This window comes from Pholcus phalangioides, unplaced genomic scaffold, assembly GCF_987345545.1.
Source record: "Pholcus phalangioides strain wild (caught in Gottingen) unplaced genomic scaffold, Ppha-v1.0 ptg000028l_1, whole genome shotgun sequence".
Taxonomy (NCBI): Eukaryota; Metazoa; Arthropoda; class Arachnida; order Araneae; family Pholcidae; genus Pholcus; species Pholcus phalangioides.
In genome coordinates, this window is record NW_028301618.1 from 9405944 (window position 1) to 9425908 (window position 19965).

A 19965-nucleotide genomic window follows, 5' to 3' on the forward strand; every position below is an offset into this window, starting at 1 on the left:
ATCAGCCCAAGCACACTCCATGTCCCTTTTTATATCCTATATGAGATTTTTGCTGACGATAGTTTGACCTTGATCAAATTGGTCCTTGCGTCCCCAAAAATCCAATCTAGACAACAATAAGGAAACAAGAAACCAATTTTCCTCCTGAACAAATTTATTTAATATAAAGATATTTATTAATCACAAAATGTAAGCATAAGTTTGAATAATTGCACAATTATGTTGTGAAATTTAGTCCTTTGGTTTTGTTCTGTGTATAACTTTACTAATCTTCAGAAAAATATCACAAGTCAATACAACACAACAACAAGGGAGTCCAGAAAACGTCCACTATTCTCATTGACATGCAACCAATATGAACAGGAACCCAGATGTCTGTACTTATACGTGAAAACACCACCTCCCAGTGTCACTACCTTGCGCAATGATGTAAGCCTTGCATTTACTGCAAGGTCAATCTGGAACAAAAACTGCTGTCGTGATGGGTCCCTCAGGAATTTCCAATAGCGCTCCTCTAAATTAAGACGTTACAAAATAATTAATTTTTCGAATTTTACTGATTGTAAATGTAAAGTTTTTTAATATGGAAAGTCATGTTCTCCCCCCCCCCCCCCCCAAATTTTCCATGCACAGAAACTCTGGCCCTTTTTTGGTCATATGATCAAGGTAGCTTTTTTGCCAGAAGCAAGAATTTTTATGATTGAACAATATTTTTCAACTCATTCGTTTGAAGCTGTTATTGAGACATTCAATAATGAATTCCCAAATTTTTCTATGCCCAATAAGACAACAATCTTCCAAATGATGTCCCATTTTCAAGAAACTAGAAATTTTGAAGATTGCATGTAAAATGGCTGCCTGTCTCTACCGAACCAAAATGAAATGCTTGAACTGAAGGGCAAAATGTTCGACTGCTCACAGAGCCCTGAAGAAGTTGACGTTTAATGCCTATCGTGTTGGGGTTCTTCCACAGTTGAAAGTTCCAGATCAGATCAAACATCGGAATGTGGTGCACTGAAAATCTGCACGTCTGTCATGAAAAGTCCCTGCATTCAATCGAAATTGGTGTGTGGTGTGCAGTTTCACGCCGTAGAATAGTGAGTTTAATTTTTTTTTTTTAAGAAACGGTGGATGGCAAACTGTGTAGATATATATTTTCTAATTCATTGCACTGTTGGCAGCACCAATAAAAAACTAAACATGCATAATTATGATCTAATCATGCAATAAATATAATATATAAAATGAAACATAAATGCATTAAGGCCACACATAGATTTCAAACTTTTTGGATGTTCAAGACCAAGCATTGGTCTGAAGCATCCAGAAGGAACACATTCAGTGTCCCGACAAAAACAAATAGTGGAATGTGTGAATCTCGCAACAATATAAAACTTGGCGTTTTTTTTTAAGTGTTCCAGAGACAAGCAAATAGGTTAAATTATGGCTCCAAAATCAAAAATGAAAGATCATTATGGCACCTGTCTGGGTAGTCTATTCGTTTCAAGGAGAGACCTCTGGTAATGTCCCGGAAATTCATTCTCTAATTGATTTCCATAGGGCATAATTAAACTAGCAATGTTGTATCTGCTGAGTAAGATGCCTCATCTAGTTCAGCAGCTCTGTTTCCTTCCATATTTCTTCCAAAGCTCCTGCTTGATGATCTTCATGGTGTTGGTGTTCTCGAACATGTACTTGACACGGAACTTCTCCTTGTGCCAGCTGTAGATTTTCACGCCGGGCGAGTGGACGAGGAATGCTTCATCAAGAATGCTGAAGTCGTAGTTCATGAGACACATTTGGTAGGCCTGGATAATGGAAACTTATTAGGTTGATAACATTGATCAGTAACAATCTATATATATAAAATTGATTTTCTGTGTGTATGTTCTCTATACAAATCTACAATTTTAGATCGATCGTCGCCAAATTTTGCATCTATGCCAAATGAGACCCGACTTGAACGATGGGCTACTTTAAAATTTTGTCAGAGTAGGGCAAATGCCCCAAATGGGCAAAAAACTGTCAGGCAACAATGGTTTTTGAGCCTCAACAATCACTTTCTGAACGTTTACTTTGGTTCCCTATCAATGCGTTTCAGACGTGTATATGCCTTTACAACGGTTTGTCACTTCTTTAATCCTGTTAGTATAATGTATATGCATAATAGTAGTTTATGCCTTTATAATGGTTTGCCACATTTTCAATACTCTTAGTAATGAGGCTTTTTGGATAGATGTCATAATCACCATCATCATCATCGCTTTGAGGGTCAGGAAAAGGATGATCGTCATAGAAATCAGTGTTAAAATTGCCGATTTTATTGTAGAAATGCGGAAATTTGGTGGGGTTTTCTGTCACATCAATAATTTTACAAAGCCCTGGAGATTAAATATGAAGTAATGATCTGGACCTACTTTTGAGTTGGATATCCAGGCAATAACATTGATTTAAAATTTTTATTTATATCTTCTCAAGCATGAAAATTAATGTCTGTATTGTCTTTTGATATTCAACTGCATAAATTCATGTGGGTTAAAATATTTTAAAATTAATTATGGGCCCGTAAAAAGTACATCAAAAAAATTCCTCACCTTTTAATTAAGCATTTTTGGAAGCTGAAACAGGCAGATGGATAACTTGAAGTTCAAGTAGGGGGATCTTAGCACCCCTTAAAAAAGGGGAAAAAATTCATTTCTACGTGTCTTTAAATCTGGATTTGTTTATTTCATGATTCGCACTGGAAGTCGTCATATTGGTTAACTTAGACACGGTTTGCATCTCCCTCAAAGAAAGAGGGAGATATCATGTGATCCAAACAGCCTCATTGAAGAAAACCGGGACAGCACCAGGTATTATAGCTAATTTGAAAATAAATGTCAACTCACCACTTGCATTTTGTTCGCCTTTCCTTCCCAAGTAAGCCTCACATCGAAGGTGGGATCAGATTTCGTCCCAATGAAGAATGGCTCCCACACGTCAAGCTTGTTCTTCTTGTCCCTCTTCACTGTTTTCCAGATCGTCAGAGGTTGGGGTAGGACGTCCCTACCCTGGTCTGTGGACGTAGTGGTGAAGTTCATCCATTCCTTCAGGTGGGGAATCTCGTGGCACTTCGGGCACTGGTATTTGTGGAATGAGATTGCAGCCTTCCTGTAGAACATCTTCCTCAGCTCCTGTTTAGTCTTTGGTGGCTCGAATTTTGCCCAGACCTCAAACACAGGCAGGACATAGACCCTATTTTTCTTTGTCTCATTCACACTTCTGATCATAAGGTTGAATCGGGTCCGCACATCGACATTCGGATATAGCTCTATGTCTATCAGCATGACGTGGCTGGTTATGGTGTGATTTCTGGCCACATTGCGGACAACATTTATTGGGTATGTGCCATTACGCCTGAAAAAGAATGGGAACGTTAAAAAAATGTATAATCACACATAATTTTCTTGGAACTGTCTGAAGATATTAACTGCCAATACTCACTCTGTCAGGTATTTCTTGGCTTCTTTCGGGTTATTGCAGTCAAAATCGTCATCCACCACTACATTCTCATTAATGAACTGTGAATCTGGCTCGAAAACGAGGTGCCAGTCAGCCCAGTCTCGTAGGCACTTCTCACAGTGTCTCAAGGTCTCTATTATCGTGACCGTGACCTCATACCAGTTGTAATCAGGGATGTACACTGCCACAGATATTGGTCCCATCCACCTACTACACTGGGTGCTCAGGTGGTAAAGGAATTCTGGGGTGCTCTGTGTGCAGAGAGTGACGTCTGTTGCGTTTATTGTGCTCCTAAAAAGATAAACAATGAACTAAAAAACTAAGGGTGGCATCATAGGTCAGAAAAATTAGCTATGTCACATTCTTGGAATATAATAGTTTTAACTTGTAATAACAACCAAAATTGAACTTACAGCTTCCTCCTTCTCCAATGCGGCAGTACACAGAATTTGTCAGCGTAGTAATATGCTCCATAAGGGCAAGGTCCATCAAAATACACCACATCGCTTCCGCTGATTAATGGTGAGGGTTCTGTCAGTGCTGCATTGTTTGTCTCATTAACTTGTTCGTTGATGCTGGGTACTTCTCTGAAACCAAAAAAGTTGGGTACAAAGTCTGACGATTTCGGCTGCATCGCAATTTTCTCGTGAAGCTTTTTCCATCGCGTGCTGATCAAGATGGACGCGGTCATTATGAAACAAATGGATACAAACACCTTGAGGCACTTGGTCACCATTTTATCTTTGCATAGGTGTCAGCTGGCTCATCTAAAAGTAAAATATATATTCACGTATATTTTTGAGCATTTCCTAGAGGGGAAACAATTTTGAATGAAACTTATGTACAGCCGAACCTCGATTTAACAAATCAGATAAGGCTGACATTTTTACTTGTATCATAGTTGAGATTAGCAAAATGTATGCTGAGGACTCGTGAAAAATTGTTAAATCAGTGTGAATGTATTTACCAGCAGAAATGCCTGGCATTGCTTGAAAAAAGCGGTAAATACACAGAATGCTACAGATCTCATCAAAAACATTTCATGCAAAAAATGAAGCCAAGTCTCGAGATTCTTTAGCAGTAAAAAGTTGTGATATCCGAACGTCGACGCATGGACCCGATTCAACCTCATGATCAGAAGAGTGATAGTAGAGAGCCAAGTGAAATGCTGTTATTAACTCTGACACTTTAATTCACGTCACTGTTTTACTTTTAAATTTTGTTTCGTCATTCATGGTTTTACTTTTTTGACGTGACAATAATACAGTTTAATTGTTTTGGCACAGTTTGACTTTATTGGTCCTTGCGCCAATAAATCGAAAATCCAATCAATCATATATCTCTTAAAGGATTTTTGAGTTGTATCTTTATGTTTAATTAGCGTGGTTTCATCTGAATTTTTTTCTTTTAATGTGTGAGCTGAAAATATTTAAATTTGTTGCAATGTAACGAGATTTCAGATATGTTTGTAAAACAATCGTAAATATTCAATGAGATTCATTAAGAATTATATGTAGAAGAAAACAATCAATTGCAATGATCCCCCCCCCCCACTCCCAATGCTTGCCAGTTTTAATCAAGAAAGAAGTGAGACCTGCTTTTGAAATAATGTGAAATTACATTTTCTTAAAATAAGAACGTATATAATATTGCAGTAACACTGGCGATTTGAAAAATAAATGACATCTAGCTGGACCCCACGACTTAGAGATGAAGAAATCCTGGGCAAGGCAGGAATTGGGGGCCCCCATGAGTAGAGTCAAATATTTTGGGTATCCAGTGAATATTGCCGGGATAAGTTTTGTATAGGAAATTATCTAAATAAAATATCAGATGTCATCTTTATTTTATTTGCTCATTATCTTGCTTAGCGAGAAATTCCATTTTCTCCTATGGAGCTGTTCACACCCGGAATAACATGACAGAAAATAAAGGTAATATAACAAGAAAATACTTTCGAATTTATTTCAGAATTTACTTGGATAATACCAAAAACACTAGTGAATGTCTCACGAGAGGCTTGATCGATAATTTCATAAAATTTATTTTAATGATTAAATTTTGAATTTTCTTCGCAAACTTTATTGTTGAACATTTTGAGTTTAAATCATTTATTAGTGTTATCGCTAATCAAAATTTATTATTATCTATCACATTTTACTAAATTACCAATTTTGCTTACATGAGAAAAGTAGGCTGTGGTCACAATGACCACAGGAAGGCCATACTTGATTCTGAAAGTGGCATCTGACTTGAAGTGACATTTTTTCTGATGTTCCTAAAATTTGATAATCAACCCAAGTGGGATCCTCAGTCAGCGTTGATATAGTGGTTGTATTCATCCTTTGAAGACGGCACCCACAGTGTATCGAAATGCTTTAGGAATTCATGGCGTTTTTCTCATTATTTGCCTTTGGTTCTTCCATTGATTTGAACGAGGGAAAGGATTATTACAATTATAAATTGTAAACGTATTTAATTGCAAATGTACAAGATTGGTAAAAATTGAATCGACAACCCAAAGACAAAACGAATAATTTTTTGGCAATAAAAACAATGAAATAGCTGGGACTCGTGTCCCATCTCTAATCACTTCGAAGGGGGAAAATCATAAAGCAGTAGATCTCCAGGTAAATTTGGTTGCCAACCCATGTGTGAATACGATTGTGTATTTAGTGTGTTACAACCCCATGCTTCAAAGAGTGTGAATACGATTGTATATTTAGTGTGTTACAACAACACTAATTCTAATTGGATAGCCCTGTACGCATATTTCTAAGTCGGTCACTATAAAATTGAAACCGCTGAGTAGTTTGCATCAATTCCATTAAAAATATTTATGTATGTATATTTTAATGAATCGGGGTGCAAGTGACTTTGGCTGAGTTCTTATTACTCAAGTTCAAATAAAGTCACTTGCACCTGGCTTCATTAGAAATATATACATAAATATTTTTAATGGAATTGTGTGATGCAAACTACTCGGCGGTTTCGATTTTATAGTGACCGTCTTAGAAATTGGCATGCATGGCTATCCAATTAGAATTAGTGTTTGTATATAGTACATGGAGGTTTATGCACTCAACTCATCAACGCTTATTTTATGCTCCATGTCAAAGTTGAACACTTAACTCCAACATGCGTTGGTGGGAAATAATTAAATGTAAAATAAAATTTCCGGATATGCGATTTCATAGGAGTACGTAATACATGTTAAATCTAGTTTCAGGAATGTGTAAGGTGGAGATGCCAATGTGGGAGATTAATATATATATTTTTTAATATAACGTGATCATCACTTATTCCCAAGAGATCTTTACAATTTATAAAATAAATCTGTACTGCATAAAAATTTTAAATTTATTTTTTAAATCTCCAACTATAACAATTATCACATTTACAAGGAAAATAGACAGAAATAGCATTAACCCATTGACGCCTGTTGGTAAGAAAATTTTCCATCCCAAATTTTAATTTTTTTTCCCCCTTCGCCAATAAATAGGGAGTGTTTTTTAATCTCAAAAAATCAAAGTTGTCTTTAATGGGTTAAAAGAGGGCCTGAAGTTCAAATTTGAAGAAGGCTATTAATTGTTCTGGTTGCAAAAGCAAATATATCTGGACTTGATGGGATATACAGCGGAGCCTCATACGTCGAACCTCCCGTTACCGAACACTTTTAAATTACGTAAATGGGACTCCAGATGTGCTGTTCTCATGTAGCACAAAATTTTTCACGTGCGAGACATTTCAATGCAGTCACAAATCTTTCGACACTAAAATCAAAATCCCCTACAAATATTCAGTTGTGAGAATTTGAGAATGCTGCTTAGTAAAATAGCCCAGCATAAACAAGTAATGGTGGCACACATCATGTGCAATAGGATCGCTATTCGTAGTTGTGTTTTTTTTTTTTTTAAAGTAATTTCATTATTAATAGATATTTTCTGAGTGTGTGATGCGAATGTTACTTTGACTGCAATCAATATAAATATGTTTTATGATTTATAATTTCATAATTCACAAATTTATTTTTTTATGCTCGTAATGAAGTTTACTGTAATCTTTTGAAACTACTTTTTTACTGTAATTGTTCTTGAATTTTTAACTCTTTTTATACTATTCAGTTGCAGGAAAACATATTGATGCAAAGAAAATCAAAAATTCATCACTGCATCTTTCAATATTTTATGCAGATTTGGAGTTTTAATGTCACTTCCAAGGGAGCGAATCGCAGTGCCCTCATTGTCAAAGTCCATTGCTCATGCTTTTACTTGCTCACATCATCGTCATCATTTTACGCCCGCTTTTGGTCAGAATCATCTTTCGCTTCATGACATTTTATCTGACCACTGCGATGCATCTCACATTTTTTAATTTATTAAAGCCATTGGTTTGTGTGACAAATTATAGTTTTTACAAGCCACGTCATTTTACGTTTCACAAATACTTTTACTTTTTGACACGTCTTGTATTAATCTTATATGGACATTTGTTTTGGCGCAGCTTGACCTAGATGGTCCTTACGCCAAAAAAAAAATCCAATTCAAGGGAGCGATGAAAATAAATTTTTTTTGGAAAGGGGGTGATGAGTTGAATGAGTTTGGCAAACACTGTCCTAGGGGGTACCCCATGGCAAAGCTGAATATTCATCACTGATGAGCTCTAAGCCAATGTTTGCATGTCTGCATACACGTCTGGGTATTACATTACTCACTGTCAAATCATCAAGGATTTATTTTACATCCACAAAAGGCTGTTTTCACTTACACCGCAGGAAAGAAAAAAAATTCAATGAGAGAGTTTGTGTAGGTTAGACCCATGGCCCCCACAAGAGTGGGCGAGGCTAACCCTGGAACCTGGGTTGATTCTCATCATTTTTTTTTTTTTTTTTTTGTATTTCACGCCATAAAACTTGTGAATGATGCTTAGAGAACAGATAACTGAAATCATGCCTTACAGTTGGCAACGAAACATAAATTGTCCTCAAGGTCTTGCAGTCTATTTCTTGACAGATGGCAGCACTACGCACAACAAGCATTACACAGAAACAAATAGGTTTACAACACATACACGCACATTCCGACATGTACCAATTCGTTAGAAATTCTATAGAGGAATGTACGAGGTGCATGTACGGTTGAGTAGTGGTCTATTTCTTGCTCTGTATTTTATTGTCGCCATAGCACAGAGAAATCTTGCTCGCATATACATATATCGTGTTGAAAGGGCAAAGGTGCATTAATTTGTACATTAGATTATGATGCTCCTCTCAGTCCAAGCCAAAAAACAGTCACCAGCCCCCATTATGTGGTGAACTTACCTTTGAGTGTTTTATCAGCTTATCCGAAGGTGTGTGTGTGGTGTCACTCTCCGTTATTACTTTGAAGGTTTCAGCAGCTGACTGATGCGAAGATAAATCCAAGAAAGAAAATAGGCCTTGCTGTGAATTGAACCCACGTCCCCTCACCTGCCGGGTGAGCACCCTATAAACTAGAAAGCTAACGAATCCCCCCTCTTTCCTTAGAGCTCGCGTGCGCTGACGCTGACACTGTCACCAGATGGCGATACGTCTGTCACGCATGAGGGTAATTATTTGATTCAATTTATTTCAAGACCTTAAGTCAGAAAATATATATATTATGGTCCACTTATCTCCATAATATCTCGCGGCACCCCTTAGCCGATATCGCGGCTCCCCAAGATGCCGGGGTACACCGGTTGGGAAACACTGGTCTAGAAAGTCTGCATGCCTCTTTTCCGTGTGCAAGGTGTTCACTATTCAGGGCCTCGATTATTTTTTGTAATAATTATCTTTCCTGGAAAGGTTTACATAAAGTGAAATAAAATAACACACAGCAGTATACCATTGATACAAAGGTACAGGACAGGCATTGAATATGCAAGAATTGTTCACCATTATGTGTCTATCAAATGAAGCTTCAGTATCTGGTGCATTCGACTGCTAAATTAAAATTGAATAGAATGATGAAAATTACCTGAAGTTAATCACTTACCTAAATATTCTTTTAGTCCTTAGAAGTGGGAAGTTCAAAGAGATGGAGACTTCATTTTGAGGGGGGCGGGCGATTTCCCTGTGTAGTGTGCTATGATTGGTTTTCTTGGTCGAATAAAAGACTTGTGTTATGTATGTCGAAGAATATTAAGATAGTGAAGTATATATAAAGTCGTTACGTCTTCTGTGCCAGGTGTGTCATCGAAAGAAAAAAAATACCCTTATGATTGAGGATTATCTCCATAACTCTCTGCAGGGGATACGAGCAGCATCTTTAATCCCAGTGCTTTTTACCTATAATGGAGTATGTTATCACAGAGGGTATTAGAAGACTTCTGTGTTGTCACTCGAGGTAATATGCTCTATCTATGAAAAACATGATGCTGCTTGTCCATTCAATTTCGGTGACGCCGTACGTTCTTTTATATTTTTCATTGATTTTTTTTTTTTAGCATGGACATGACTTCGAATGTAATTAGTACGTACGGGGCGCCACTTTAGAAGGCGCACCAAATCCAAGTTGGAAGGGGGGGGGGAGGAAAACGTGAAATCGTAACCAACATTATTTACAAGAGATTTTTTTCCCTTAATGAGCTTTCAGATATCAATGAAATACAGATTTTCACTCTGTAGCTTTTCCGCGACTGCGATGTCACTAGGAATGTTATTTAATAAAAATCTTGAAGTAATTGAGATTTCCAGGAAGACAGACTTAACGCAGATGTCGGCTCTTAGCTCACTTTTTGAGCTTTGTCGACTAAATGTAGGCAAGAGGGGTGCCAAAAATATGACCCGTACGGGTAGAAATTTTTTCTAGAGCCGCCCCGTAATTCGTAATATATCCTTAACTCTCATGGAATACTGATCCACGCCACAGAACACGATAGAGTAGTTCAGGGGTAGGGGTCAATGATGTATCATTGCTGCGCGATCAAGCTTTCGTAATTCTTTTTTTCATGGAATATCGGCCGCACCATAAAGCGCAATTGAGCGGTAAAGCGACAAATAAGCGATGGATCCGTGACCCTCACGGCCTACACCAGTGAAACGGACAAACTTTTTAAGGAGCGGACCAAAAAAAAAGTAATTGGGGTAGGTTGTGTCATAGGCACGGCCGCAAGTTCTGACGTAATCACGTGTTAAGTACTGACAAAATGAAATTGTGTCATTATCATCGACTTTGACTTTGGTATCGTTTGTTAGCTATTCCAATTTCGTCTATTTTCGTTCTGAACTTCTCGAGATATAGCGGGAAAAAAATTGTTACGAATCAGGGCAGCGGGCCGGAAGAAATATTGAAACCAGAATGATATCATTAGCTGCATATTTGCCACGTGCGTGCGTTGTGTACTTTTGGATATATCGGAAAACCATTACAGTACCGTTAGTATCGGAGTAATCTGAGAACAAGTTATTTGTACTTGGAAGTATGCCTCCAGGATCTACAGTTCGCCAGTAAAATCCCATACGCCCCGTTCTCTGCTTTTACACATGCAAAAGTTTTTGTAATCGGGTTTCTATTTAAATTCTCACTATATTTTCCATATGCAAAAGAAAGGAACACCCACCACCACACTTTAAATGAATTTTTTTAAAACGCTGTTAGTGAAAATTTCTATACTATTATTTATAAATCTCCGACGGGCCGTAGTTTGCTCATCCGTAGCCTACATCATGAAGTGCGGTTCAGGGTGCTGATGGACCCGAATGAATTTATGGAATATTGGATAGACCATGAAGTGTGATGGGGTGATTCAAGGCGATGAGTGATTTTTATATGCATATCATTAAGCTCCCAAACCAAAACACTACGATGACGACTGGTTTTTTTTGGATAGGAGATTTAAAAACAAATGACCCAATCTTTTTCAACTCGGTCACAAATGATGCGGAAGGAAGAATTCGAGCGCAGCTGCAGAGAATTATAAGCGATTACGAATTAAGTACACACCGAGGATGTCCTTGTGACGTCAGAAAAGCGTCAATGAAATGACAGTTTCCACAAATAGAAATCGACGTGCGTCGAGCACGTACGTAAATGTCCCAAACATCGTGATAAGTTGAGCATTGTTGGATGCAGTTTCTTGGCTTTTCAGTGAACGATAATTTTTAAAAGATGAGATCTTTGCCTCTTAGTTCAGTAGTGACGCCACAGGATGTTGAGTGCTCGGTAAACAATATGTCCCGCTGTCAAATTGAGGTCTTTTGAAGATTGGTTCCAACACCGACTTAGGGATTCATGGAAAAACAGCTTGCTGATACCACAATGAAGTTCATGAGACTTGATATGTGTGGCTAGTTCTGAGAGATTTTCAATATTGTTTGACCTCAATACGATCGAAGCTCATGAAGGGCGCAAAGAAATGTACAGTCACTAGTCTCAATCTCTTCGATATCTTTCAACAGGCTGAGAACTACGTTATTTCAGCAAGTTTATTTTTTAAATACCATGCCGAGTAGCCTAAATTATATCATTTTCGACACTTACCTTTTTGTATTTTCGTTGCTCGTGCACAACTTCGCAGTATTCCACAGTCTTAAAAAAGGTGAACTGGTGTTGTGCTTGTCTTTTGTGGTGGAGTTATTCCGTGAGTGTTTGTATGTGTGAATCTGGTCTGAATGACGTGATCGCGTGATAGGAATCTTTATGTTAAAGCGGAGTGTTTCCGAGACCCGGCTGCCTATTTTTCTTGTTAACGCGTTTTTGCGGAAATTTCCTTCTCACATCCATGTAACAGAACGTTTTTTACAACTGTTTTTTGGGTGACATTAACCACTTTTTTGAATTTTTATAGTTTTTGAGATAGATCCGTGCACTATAATTGTCTTTTATTTTTATTTTCTCCCTTAAAACCGTCGTGCTCTCTCTTTATGGGTCTTTGCACTTCTCTGAAACTTTCACGACTAGACACGTTACATGAATGATCTATGTGTATATGTCATGATCCGATCACGGAAGGTCCATTGAAGTTTGATTTGGTTGCGTAAACATTCCAGTGAATGGTGGGACACGTTCTGAACAGTGTTAAGTTTAGCGGGAGGGTACTTTTTTTTAAACTATTAAACATTATGCTAGTAAATACAAAGTGTTGACTAGAGATAACCTTAGTTTGTCAGATCTTCGGATGCTTTCCAGAAGGCGAACATGTGCACTGCATCTACCTTTTTGGAACCGCGGCCCGGTGAATCAAATTTCTATGAGTCCGGGTCATAAGTTGATAATTAATAAACCACCAATTACGTAATTAAACCATTCTTTAATAGAATAAATTAATTAAAAAAGGGTTTAAATTTATTTAATCCATTATTATCTTGCAGAGTGATGCAACATTTTTTTTTTCAGTAATGTATTAACGTGCAGAAGTCAAAACATGAAGCGTTTCATCAGCAACGTAAACATCCTCATTGCTTAAGCGCCGGAACCTGGGTACTGAGGCTGTTTGAGCGCCCCAATATATTTGACGCCCACTTCCGGATATTGAAAATATATTGAAAATATATAAACTTAAATATTTAAAATATTTTAAGTTTAAATAAAGGAAAATTAAACTTAAAATCTTGAAATATTTTCTCAGTTGGCAGAAGGTCAAAAGTTTTCCAAGTTGGATTTAAAGGATGCATATTGTCAATTTGAACTTGATGACGACTCTAAAGGCGGATATACACTACCAGACATTATATGGTGTGATGCATTAAGACCGAAACACACTAGGATGTCGAATTTGTGGAAATTCTGTGACGTGGAATTCCTACATCACAGTTCCACGAATCTGAATTCACAACGTCTCTGACATGACGTGCGACTTTATTGCGCTAGGCGTTTGTGCCTTCCAAGCGTGGCCCATCTCAGCTATTCTGTCGGCTGCATTCTTCAATCTGTGCTCTTCGGCCGATAATCGTACTTTGGCCGCCATTTTGTTCTCTAAAAAAAGGGAAAGACGAATTTTGTTCATTTCTTTGGGGGGGGGGGGGGAGAGAAGAAAAGCGGATTTCCGTCCTTGTTTCGGTCGGTTTAATGATATTTATTGGTCGTTATATTGCAGCGTTTCTCAACCTTTTTGAACTCTTGTGTTCAAGGTCAATTTTCAAAATCATAGACGTTGGAAGGTGGGGACTAGCTATGAGACCTCAAATAAATTTTATAAGGAGGCTGAGCCCCCCCCCCCCCAATCCAATGCAACATTTCGCCTCTTTCGCTTTTGGGGTTGATACATACAGGAATAAACATGTCGGCGCCTCTGTCCAAAATTTTAAGCCCGTCATTTAGGGGCCGTTGCCCCCTGGCTTTTGAACACACTAAAAATGGTGCGTATATATATATAAATACATTGCGTGCATATTCCTTCTTCCCCCCCCCCCTCCCGGAACGTGCGGAGGACGAGCGTAGCAAAATGTGACTTTGCGTGCGAAGCTGGCAGCAGGAGACTGTCGTGGCGCTTTTAGCTAGGGTGTCGGCCTCCTCGTTGCCTTTAAATCCTTAAGGCGTATGCGTGGGTGCAGGAGGATGATATTACGAGTGTCGTGCACCAGCTGGGTTCGGTTGAACGGGTTTGATATGGCGTGGAGTGAAGAGAGAATGGCAAAGATCTCGGGTTGGAAGATCGAGTTTATGTTGAGTCGAGAGCTCCAGTCTTGCGGACATGGTGGCGGAATGCCACGACGTCGGAGTTCTTGGAGCCATCTGTGAAAATCTGCCACTGTTCTTCGTTGAATGGCGACCGGAAAAGAGCAATTTGGTCCGTGGGTAGATCCTTTGACGGGTGCTGGGGACCGGGCGTTCAAACCTGTTGGCCAGGAATCTCGTGTTAAAAAGCGTGACGTCCTCCCCGAACCTGGCGATTCTCCGCTTGCAGAACGACGTTCAGAGGAGGGTTGTGGGTGGCCAGCTGGAGTACCTAGTTCGACGTGGACCTGTATGCCCGAGTGATGAACACTAGGTGCGGGCTCTGAAGAGGCTGGTGGTCGGTCGGAATACCATATGGATGCGCCGTAGGCCACTTGCCTGGCAATTATCTGGCGATAGAGGGTATTCCGAAACTCCTTGCCGTAGCCCCAATTCGAGCCTGAGAGGCGCCTGAAGTCTTTGAGCATTTTGCCGTCGTCTTCTGCAAGTGCGAGAGGAAGTTAAGGTTCTTATCAATCATTATCCCCAGAACCTTAATTCATGAGGCATGCTTTAGTCTGACGTTGTCCAGTTTGAACGAGGGCTTCTTCAGGCGCTTGTTTGGCCATAGGACCAGTGATTTGGATGGTTCCACCTGAAGGTCGTTTTCCTGGTGCCATCTGTAGATCGTAGGGAAAACGATGCGTCCCAGTGACGTGACATTCTCCGGTTGGCGAGCGGCTAAGACTAGCACCAGGCTTGAAGGGACGCATTTATGCCAGGGGGAAGGGGATCGAATGCGAGGTTCCAGAAGGCCGGACCGGTACATGAACCTTGCGGGCAGCCAGCAATCACGAGGTAGCGAGGAAGGGTCCAGTAGTGAGTCAGTTTGAGGAAGACATACAACGCCCACCCGAAACGGGGGTCCACAACAAAGGGGGTGTGTATCGTGTTGTCTGAAGATCAGTGGAACAATTTAATTTTTACTGAAAATAACGTACTTTCTAGTATAACCCTGTTAGTGCATAATGACGCCGATTTATTATCGGTATATGACCCCCCGCCCCTCATCAAAGTTTAGAACTTGGTGAAGACCAGATTTCTATTCTCCACCAATTTGTGAAAGATGTGTTCTGTGATTTTGTTTTTCGTATTTTATTCGGAAACGTTGATTGGAATGATTTTGAATTCACCCTCGGTGCTTCAACGAAAGATTTTTACCGTGCACTTATATACATGAACTTGGACGATTTCGTTTCCAAACTCAAGAACACTATCATATCAAACAATGATCAAAATGAAATTATTGAATTTTCTGGTGGCATACGTGTCGCAGACTACATCGATTCGTATTTCCGATTTGATTAAGGAGGCTGAACGACGATTTATCCGAACACCCTATTCCCTCAACCCTTATTAGCCTTGTATCGATCTTTATTCATTGTATAATTATTATTTATCTCATTTAATAAATGTTTTCTTATTTTCAATTGGTTGTGTTTTTATTTAAAAACAGTACACAAATGAGACAATTTTTTTTTAGACTAAATACTTTATTTCTTGAATAATAATCGTACAGCAAAATCATTTCCTTTTCTGTTTAGTTTCTTAACAATACTTTCTAAAGCTACATTCCTACTTCTCTGTATAACAAAGAACACAGCGTATTGTCCACATACATTGGAGGTAAGTGATTGTAGAGGAGTCGAGTTCCATAAAATGTTTTTATTTCTTGTAAATGATTCAATTTCTTTTCCGTAAGTCTCTCGCTTCTGTCCGTATGAATCGAAAAATTCCAAGGTTTTCTTGTCCGGAATGTTGATTGCCATCCAGTGAGAACCAGGTTCTGTGTGCTTATCCGCGTTCACAACTAGACGCCGGATAGGTTTGAATATGCACAGGTAGCATGTCACATGGAAACACATCGATGAGATATGGTGTTTCGCGTTCTAAAATTGTTTTTATTTGAGATGAGTACGTATTTAACTGCTGAAATCGTAGAGGATGTTTCGTGCCTGATTTATTTCTATGACAATGACGGAAACTGGTTGGACGAGCGGAGCTTTAAACTTTGTTTGTTTCCAGTCGTAGGTTGCCGTGTCTGATCAGATCGCCTTGGCAGAGATCGGCGCTCAGATCAAAGGCGTAGATAGCGTATCCCAATGCTCACTTCTAGAGATATCTATACCCGTCTTGACAGGCTTTTTCAGTCCCTAAAAACAAACTATAATACGCTCTAACATATAATCCTTGATCATATTGAGGCTCTAGAGGCTTGAAAGGAACTGGCTGTCCGTCAGTATACGCGGCTATGAAGTTTAGGTCGTAATGTTTAAACTCGAACGGCGACTTGCTATACGATCCCGAAAAAGCGTCGTTGTCTACTATTCCGACTACCACTCTTTTGGGTAGTTGCCCAACGACGACACTGTCTTGAACCCACGACATGCTTCCCTGATGTAGCGAGTAAACTTTACACACTACTCTGTCTATCGGATACTTGGGTGAAGTATGACTTCTTTCGCATGTCCTACAAGCACGCCAGGAGACACTTTGACGTGTCTTATGTTTAAACATGCGTCACGGAGAACAACTTTGAAGTTTGCACTTTTGTCTGATGAAAGCAGACAGAATTCTGACTTGCTACGATTCATCTTTATTCTTAGAGGAACGAGATTCAGCAAGAGTCGCTGTTGACAAAATATGTCCCCGTGAATCGAACCAATCATGTCGACGGTCTTACTTTCTTCGATGAACGATGCTCGCTGTATTAAACCTCCTTTGACGTCGGGTCCACATCACTCATTTTTCCGGCAGTGTCTTTATAAAAGAGTTCTGTAGTCAGTTGGCTGGTTTTGCTTTCGTTACCGTGGTTCAAGAGTTTTTCTATCATAGCTCGGTAGGGGTACGTGTTACTGGAAGATATCAGACGGTCATTCAGAGAAACATCAACCTGGGAAAACATGGATTGCAAGAACAGGTTCACGGGTGCGACTTTACTCTCTTTATCTAGAAAAGCCCCATCACCTTTCACGACCTTTGCTTTCACATGAATTAACGCTTGAGAGAGATTCAGATACTCGTCACCACTTCCTCCAATGAATTTCGGAGGCGTTTGAAAGCGGGTAATAGGTGACCCATTTTCCGCTTTCTATGGTAGTCTGTTCCGGGTAGAGTGAAAAGGTTGAGTTCAGATTTTGCCAGTTGAGGAAAATCCTTCAAGAGAAAAGCCATCACAGATCGAAAATATCGTGTGTGTTCCCGCTGGGCCGTTTGGCTAAAATGATGCGTTTCGCCTTCTTGCGTTTCCTTTTATGTCCCGCTCCAAACATGGATCGAGTTTTGGCCACTGCTTTCTCTGTCAGCATCTTTCCAGCTTCACCCATTTGCCTTTTCGCTGCTCTTTTAACGTTTTCACCTTTCATTACGTCATCAACTATATCAGCGCCAGAGCGTAAAATCTGTCTACCAACAGTTTTAGCACTCTTTTTAAGAAAAGGCATGACTACTCTATTTTCTAAATCTTATCGCATCCTCGACCTAAAACCCTATTCTATCCTCGCTTCCAACTACAAATACTGATACGTTATCGCTAAAACACACCTGTTTCAGCGATGTTTTAGCAAATGAGAGTATAATTATATCGTGTGAGAATATATACTAGAAAAAAGAACACAGGTTTTTAAATTTTCACATTGTTTATTACTTTTAAAAAAAAGTTACAGGCATAACCATTGAGGAGACATTATTTGTTCAACGGAATTTTTAAATTTTTCGTTTCCTCTAGATACTTTTCCAAATTTCTTCTTTCGCAGATTATGTCTTATGAGTTCCACGATATTGGTTCCCGGACCACAACGCCATCTTGAACAAGCTCGCCGTCCTCATTCCAAAACAGCTGTCTGTTGTTCACTTTCATGGTGTCAACCAGTTCTCTAGCTCTTTTCTTGTGACTCGGAGCGGTTTTTCGTATGATCATGTTCTCGAAATTGGGCCTTATCTTTTTTTCTTTTCCCCTAAAATTCCAGTATTCACATTTTCTGCGAGCGCTAGGTACCTTTGCAATACCTGCAAATACTGTTTCGCTTTTTCATCGTCTCTCAGACCTTTTCTTTTGAGGACAATGTTGATATCACCATCTAACTTGCTTAGCTGTTCAACAGCGTTCGAATGTCTTATCTGCCGGAACGATGACGTATTTTTTAGCGTGCTCCATTTATGAGGGAGGAGATAAATGATATTGCGGCTGGTAAAAGTAGGCTGAGAAAACCGTTACCTCTCTGGGCTAAAATACGCTGTTTTTTATATAGTGGGAGATTCTTCTTGGACAAATTTATGACTCCTCTTATGTCGACTGAGATTTCGTGACGGGAACGTTACCTTTTAACACGTTAAGACACACTTCACATAGAGCCCGTATGACACTGTTGCTACTTTTCTTGCCTCTACAGCAGGTGAGCTCTTTAAGAGTCTCTAAATTTTGTTGTGCATACCTCGACATCTTGATCGTCGATGACAGTCGAAACCTCTTTCTCATATATACATACCGTATTTGACGGCCTTGATCAGTGCGCAATGGGGAAAATTAAAGCCGTGTTTGAAACAGCGGACTTCAGGAGTTGGTAAAGAGGGGGATGTAGGATAGCCAATGATATCGTGGCAGATCTGCCCAATGAATTTGCATTTTTCAAGGCTTCAGTTTGCATAACATTAAATACCAAAAAAACAACACAAGAACGAGAGAAACAAAAATAATTTATTCATGAAATAGGCGTATTTAGATAGGGGGACTTTGCCGTTACTGCGGTAAGAAACATGTTCTGACGTGAAAAAAAAATTAGTACCCATAAGGCAGCGTCGTGAAATCGGGCATGAGTACACGCTTGTCATAAACGAGACCGTATTTTTTCTCCTCTCGTCAGTATCCGCCTCCTCTTAGCCTCTCTCACTATGTTGTTGGTATCGACGATAGCGATCTTCGTTGTAAAATCCATGGACTGGACCAGGGCCTCCATCGTGTCGTAGTTGAGCTCTGGCGAGTTTTTGAAGTTGAGTGTGAAGCTGAAGCCTCGAATCTTACAGAAAGTCCTGCCATCTGGGCCTGTACTATCTCTTCATGCTTATCGGAAATCCGATCCGTATTCCCGCCGATTATGACAATGTAAGCATGAAAGGGAAATTTCCGTACTAGCGGCATTCTCCCTCCGAAAAGAAGCATCGTATTTCTCCGAATATTCGGATGACGATAAGGATAGGGGAGACACACTTCTTAAGCATCGGATGATCGTATTTTCTACTCGCCATCGCGAGTAGAAAATATGAAAAATTTATTACGATGACTTAAGTGGTGTTTTTCCTTGAAAGAAAACTATGCAATTTCGTCGGCCTTTTGCAATTGATTGGATGGATTCAATTAGAAATCCAAGTGTAGTATGCAGTGGAACCTAGCTATAACGATAATTCCCTCTACAGCTATATTTTTTCGAGATTTTTTTCTCGATATAATTTTTCTAAAAAAATATATAAAATAAATGAAGCAAAGTAGTAATCACCCACGTCCATCAAAATAGGCAATGGAGGACAATACATTATTATCCAAATGTGATTTTGGTAGTTCCTTATGAAGTACGGCTTAAAAAGAATTTCAATAAATTAATTAGAATGCTGAAATATCTTGCTGAAAAGTATATTTTAATTATAGAAATAACTCTTCATATACTCTTATTTTCCATCCTCCCTATTTAAAATAATAAAAAAAAGTATCTAGCCGATAGCCCCGCAAACACCTTCCATTTTTAACGGTAAAGAATGTGAAAAAAAAAAACCAACAACAAATGTTCTGCACGTA

General features: G+C 39.1%; 1 protein-coding gene across 2 annotated transcripts; it reads right to left on the bottom strand.

Moving 5' to 3' along the window:
* Positions 1-605: 605 nt before the first annotated feature.
* LOC149067911 (beta-1,4-glucuronyltransferase 1-like) lies at positions 606-12186 on the bottom strand. Of its 2 annotated transcripts, none has more exons than XM_089252166.1 (5): positions 12003-12186; positions 3915-4268; positions 3484-3792; positions 2889-3396; positions 606-1808 (listed from the first exon to the last, which is right to left on the bottom strand). In XM_089252166.1, the coding sequence occupies exons 2-5, from the start codon at positions 4235-4237 to the stop codon at positions 1614-1616; spliced, it is 1335 nt and encodes a 444-aa protein (XP_089108292.1). In that variant the 5' UTR covers positions 4238-4268; positions 12003-12186; the 3' UTR covers positions 606-1613. The 2 variants fall into 2 exon arrangements, with proteins under 2 accessions (XP_089108292.1, XP_089108293.1); XM_089252167.1 differs by lacking the exon at positions 12003-12186 and adding an exon at positions 9516-10066.
* Positions 12187-19965: the final 7779 nt, after the last annotated feature.

What these genes read in the sequence shown, in the direction of transcription:
- LOC149067911 (XM_089252166.1), bottom strand. Translation starts at nt 4,237, where the DNA reads ATGGTGACCAAGTGCCTCAAGGTGTTTGTATCCATTTGTTTCATAATG. An exon ending in CATTGGAGAAGGAGGAAGCT is followed by an intron (nt 3,793 to 3,914) that starts GTAAGTTCAATT and finishes TTATCTTTTTAG; the next exon opens with GAGCACAATAAACGCAACAG. An exon ending in GCCAAGAAATACCTGACAGA is followed by an intron (nt 3,397 to 3,483) that starts GTGAGTATTGGC and finishes ATTCTTTTTCAG; the next exon opens with GCGTAATGGCACATACCCAA.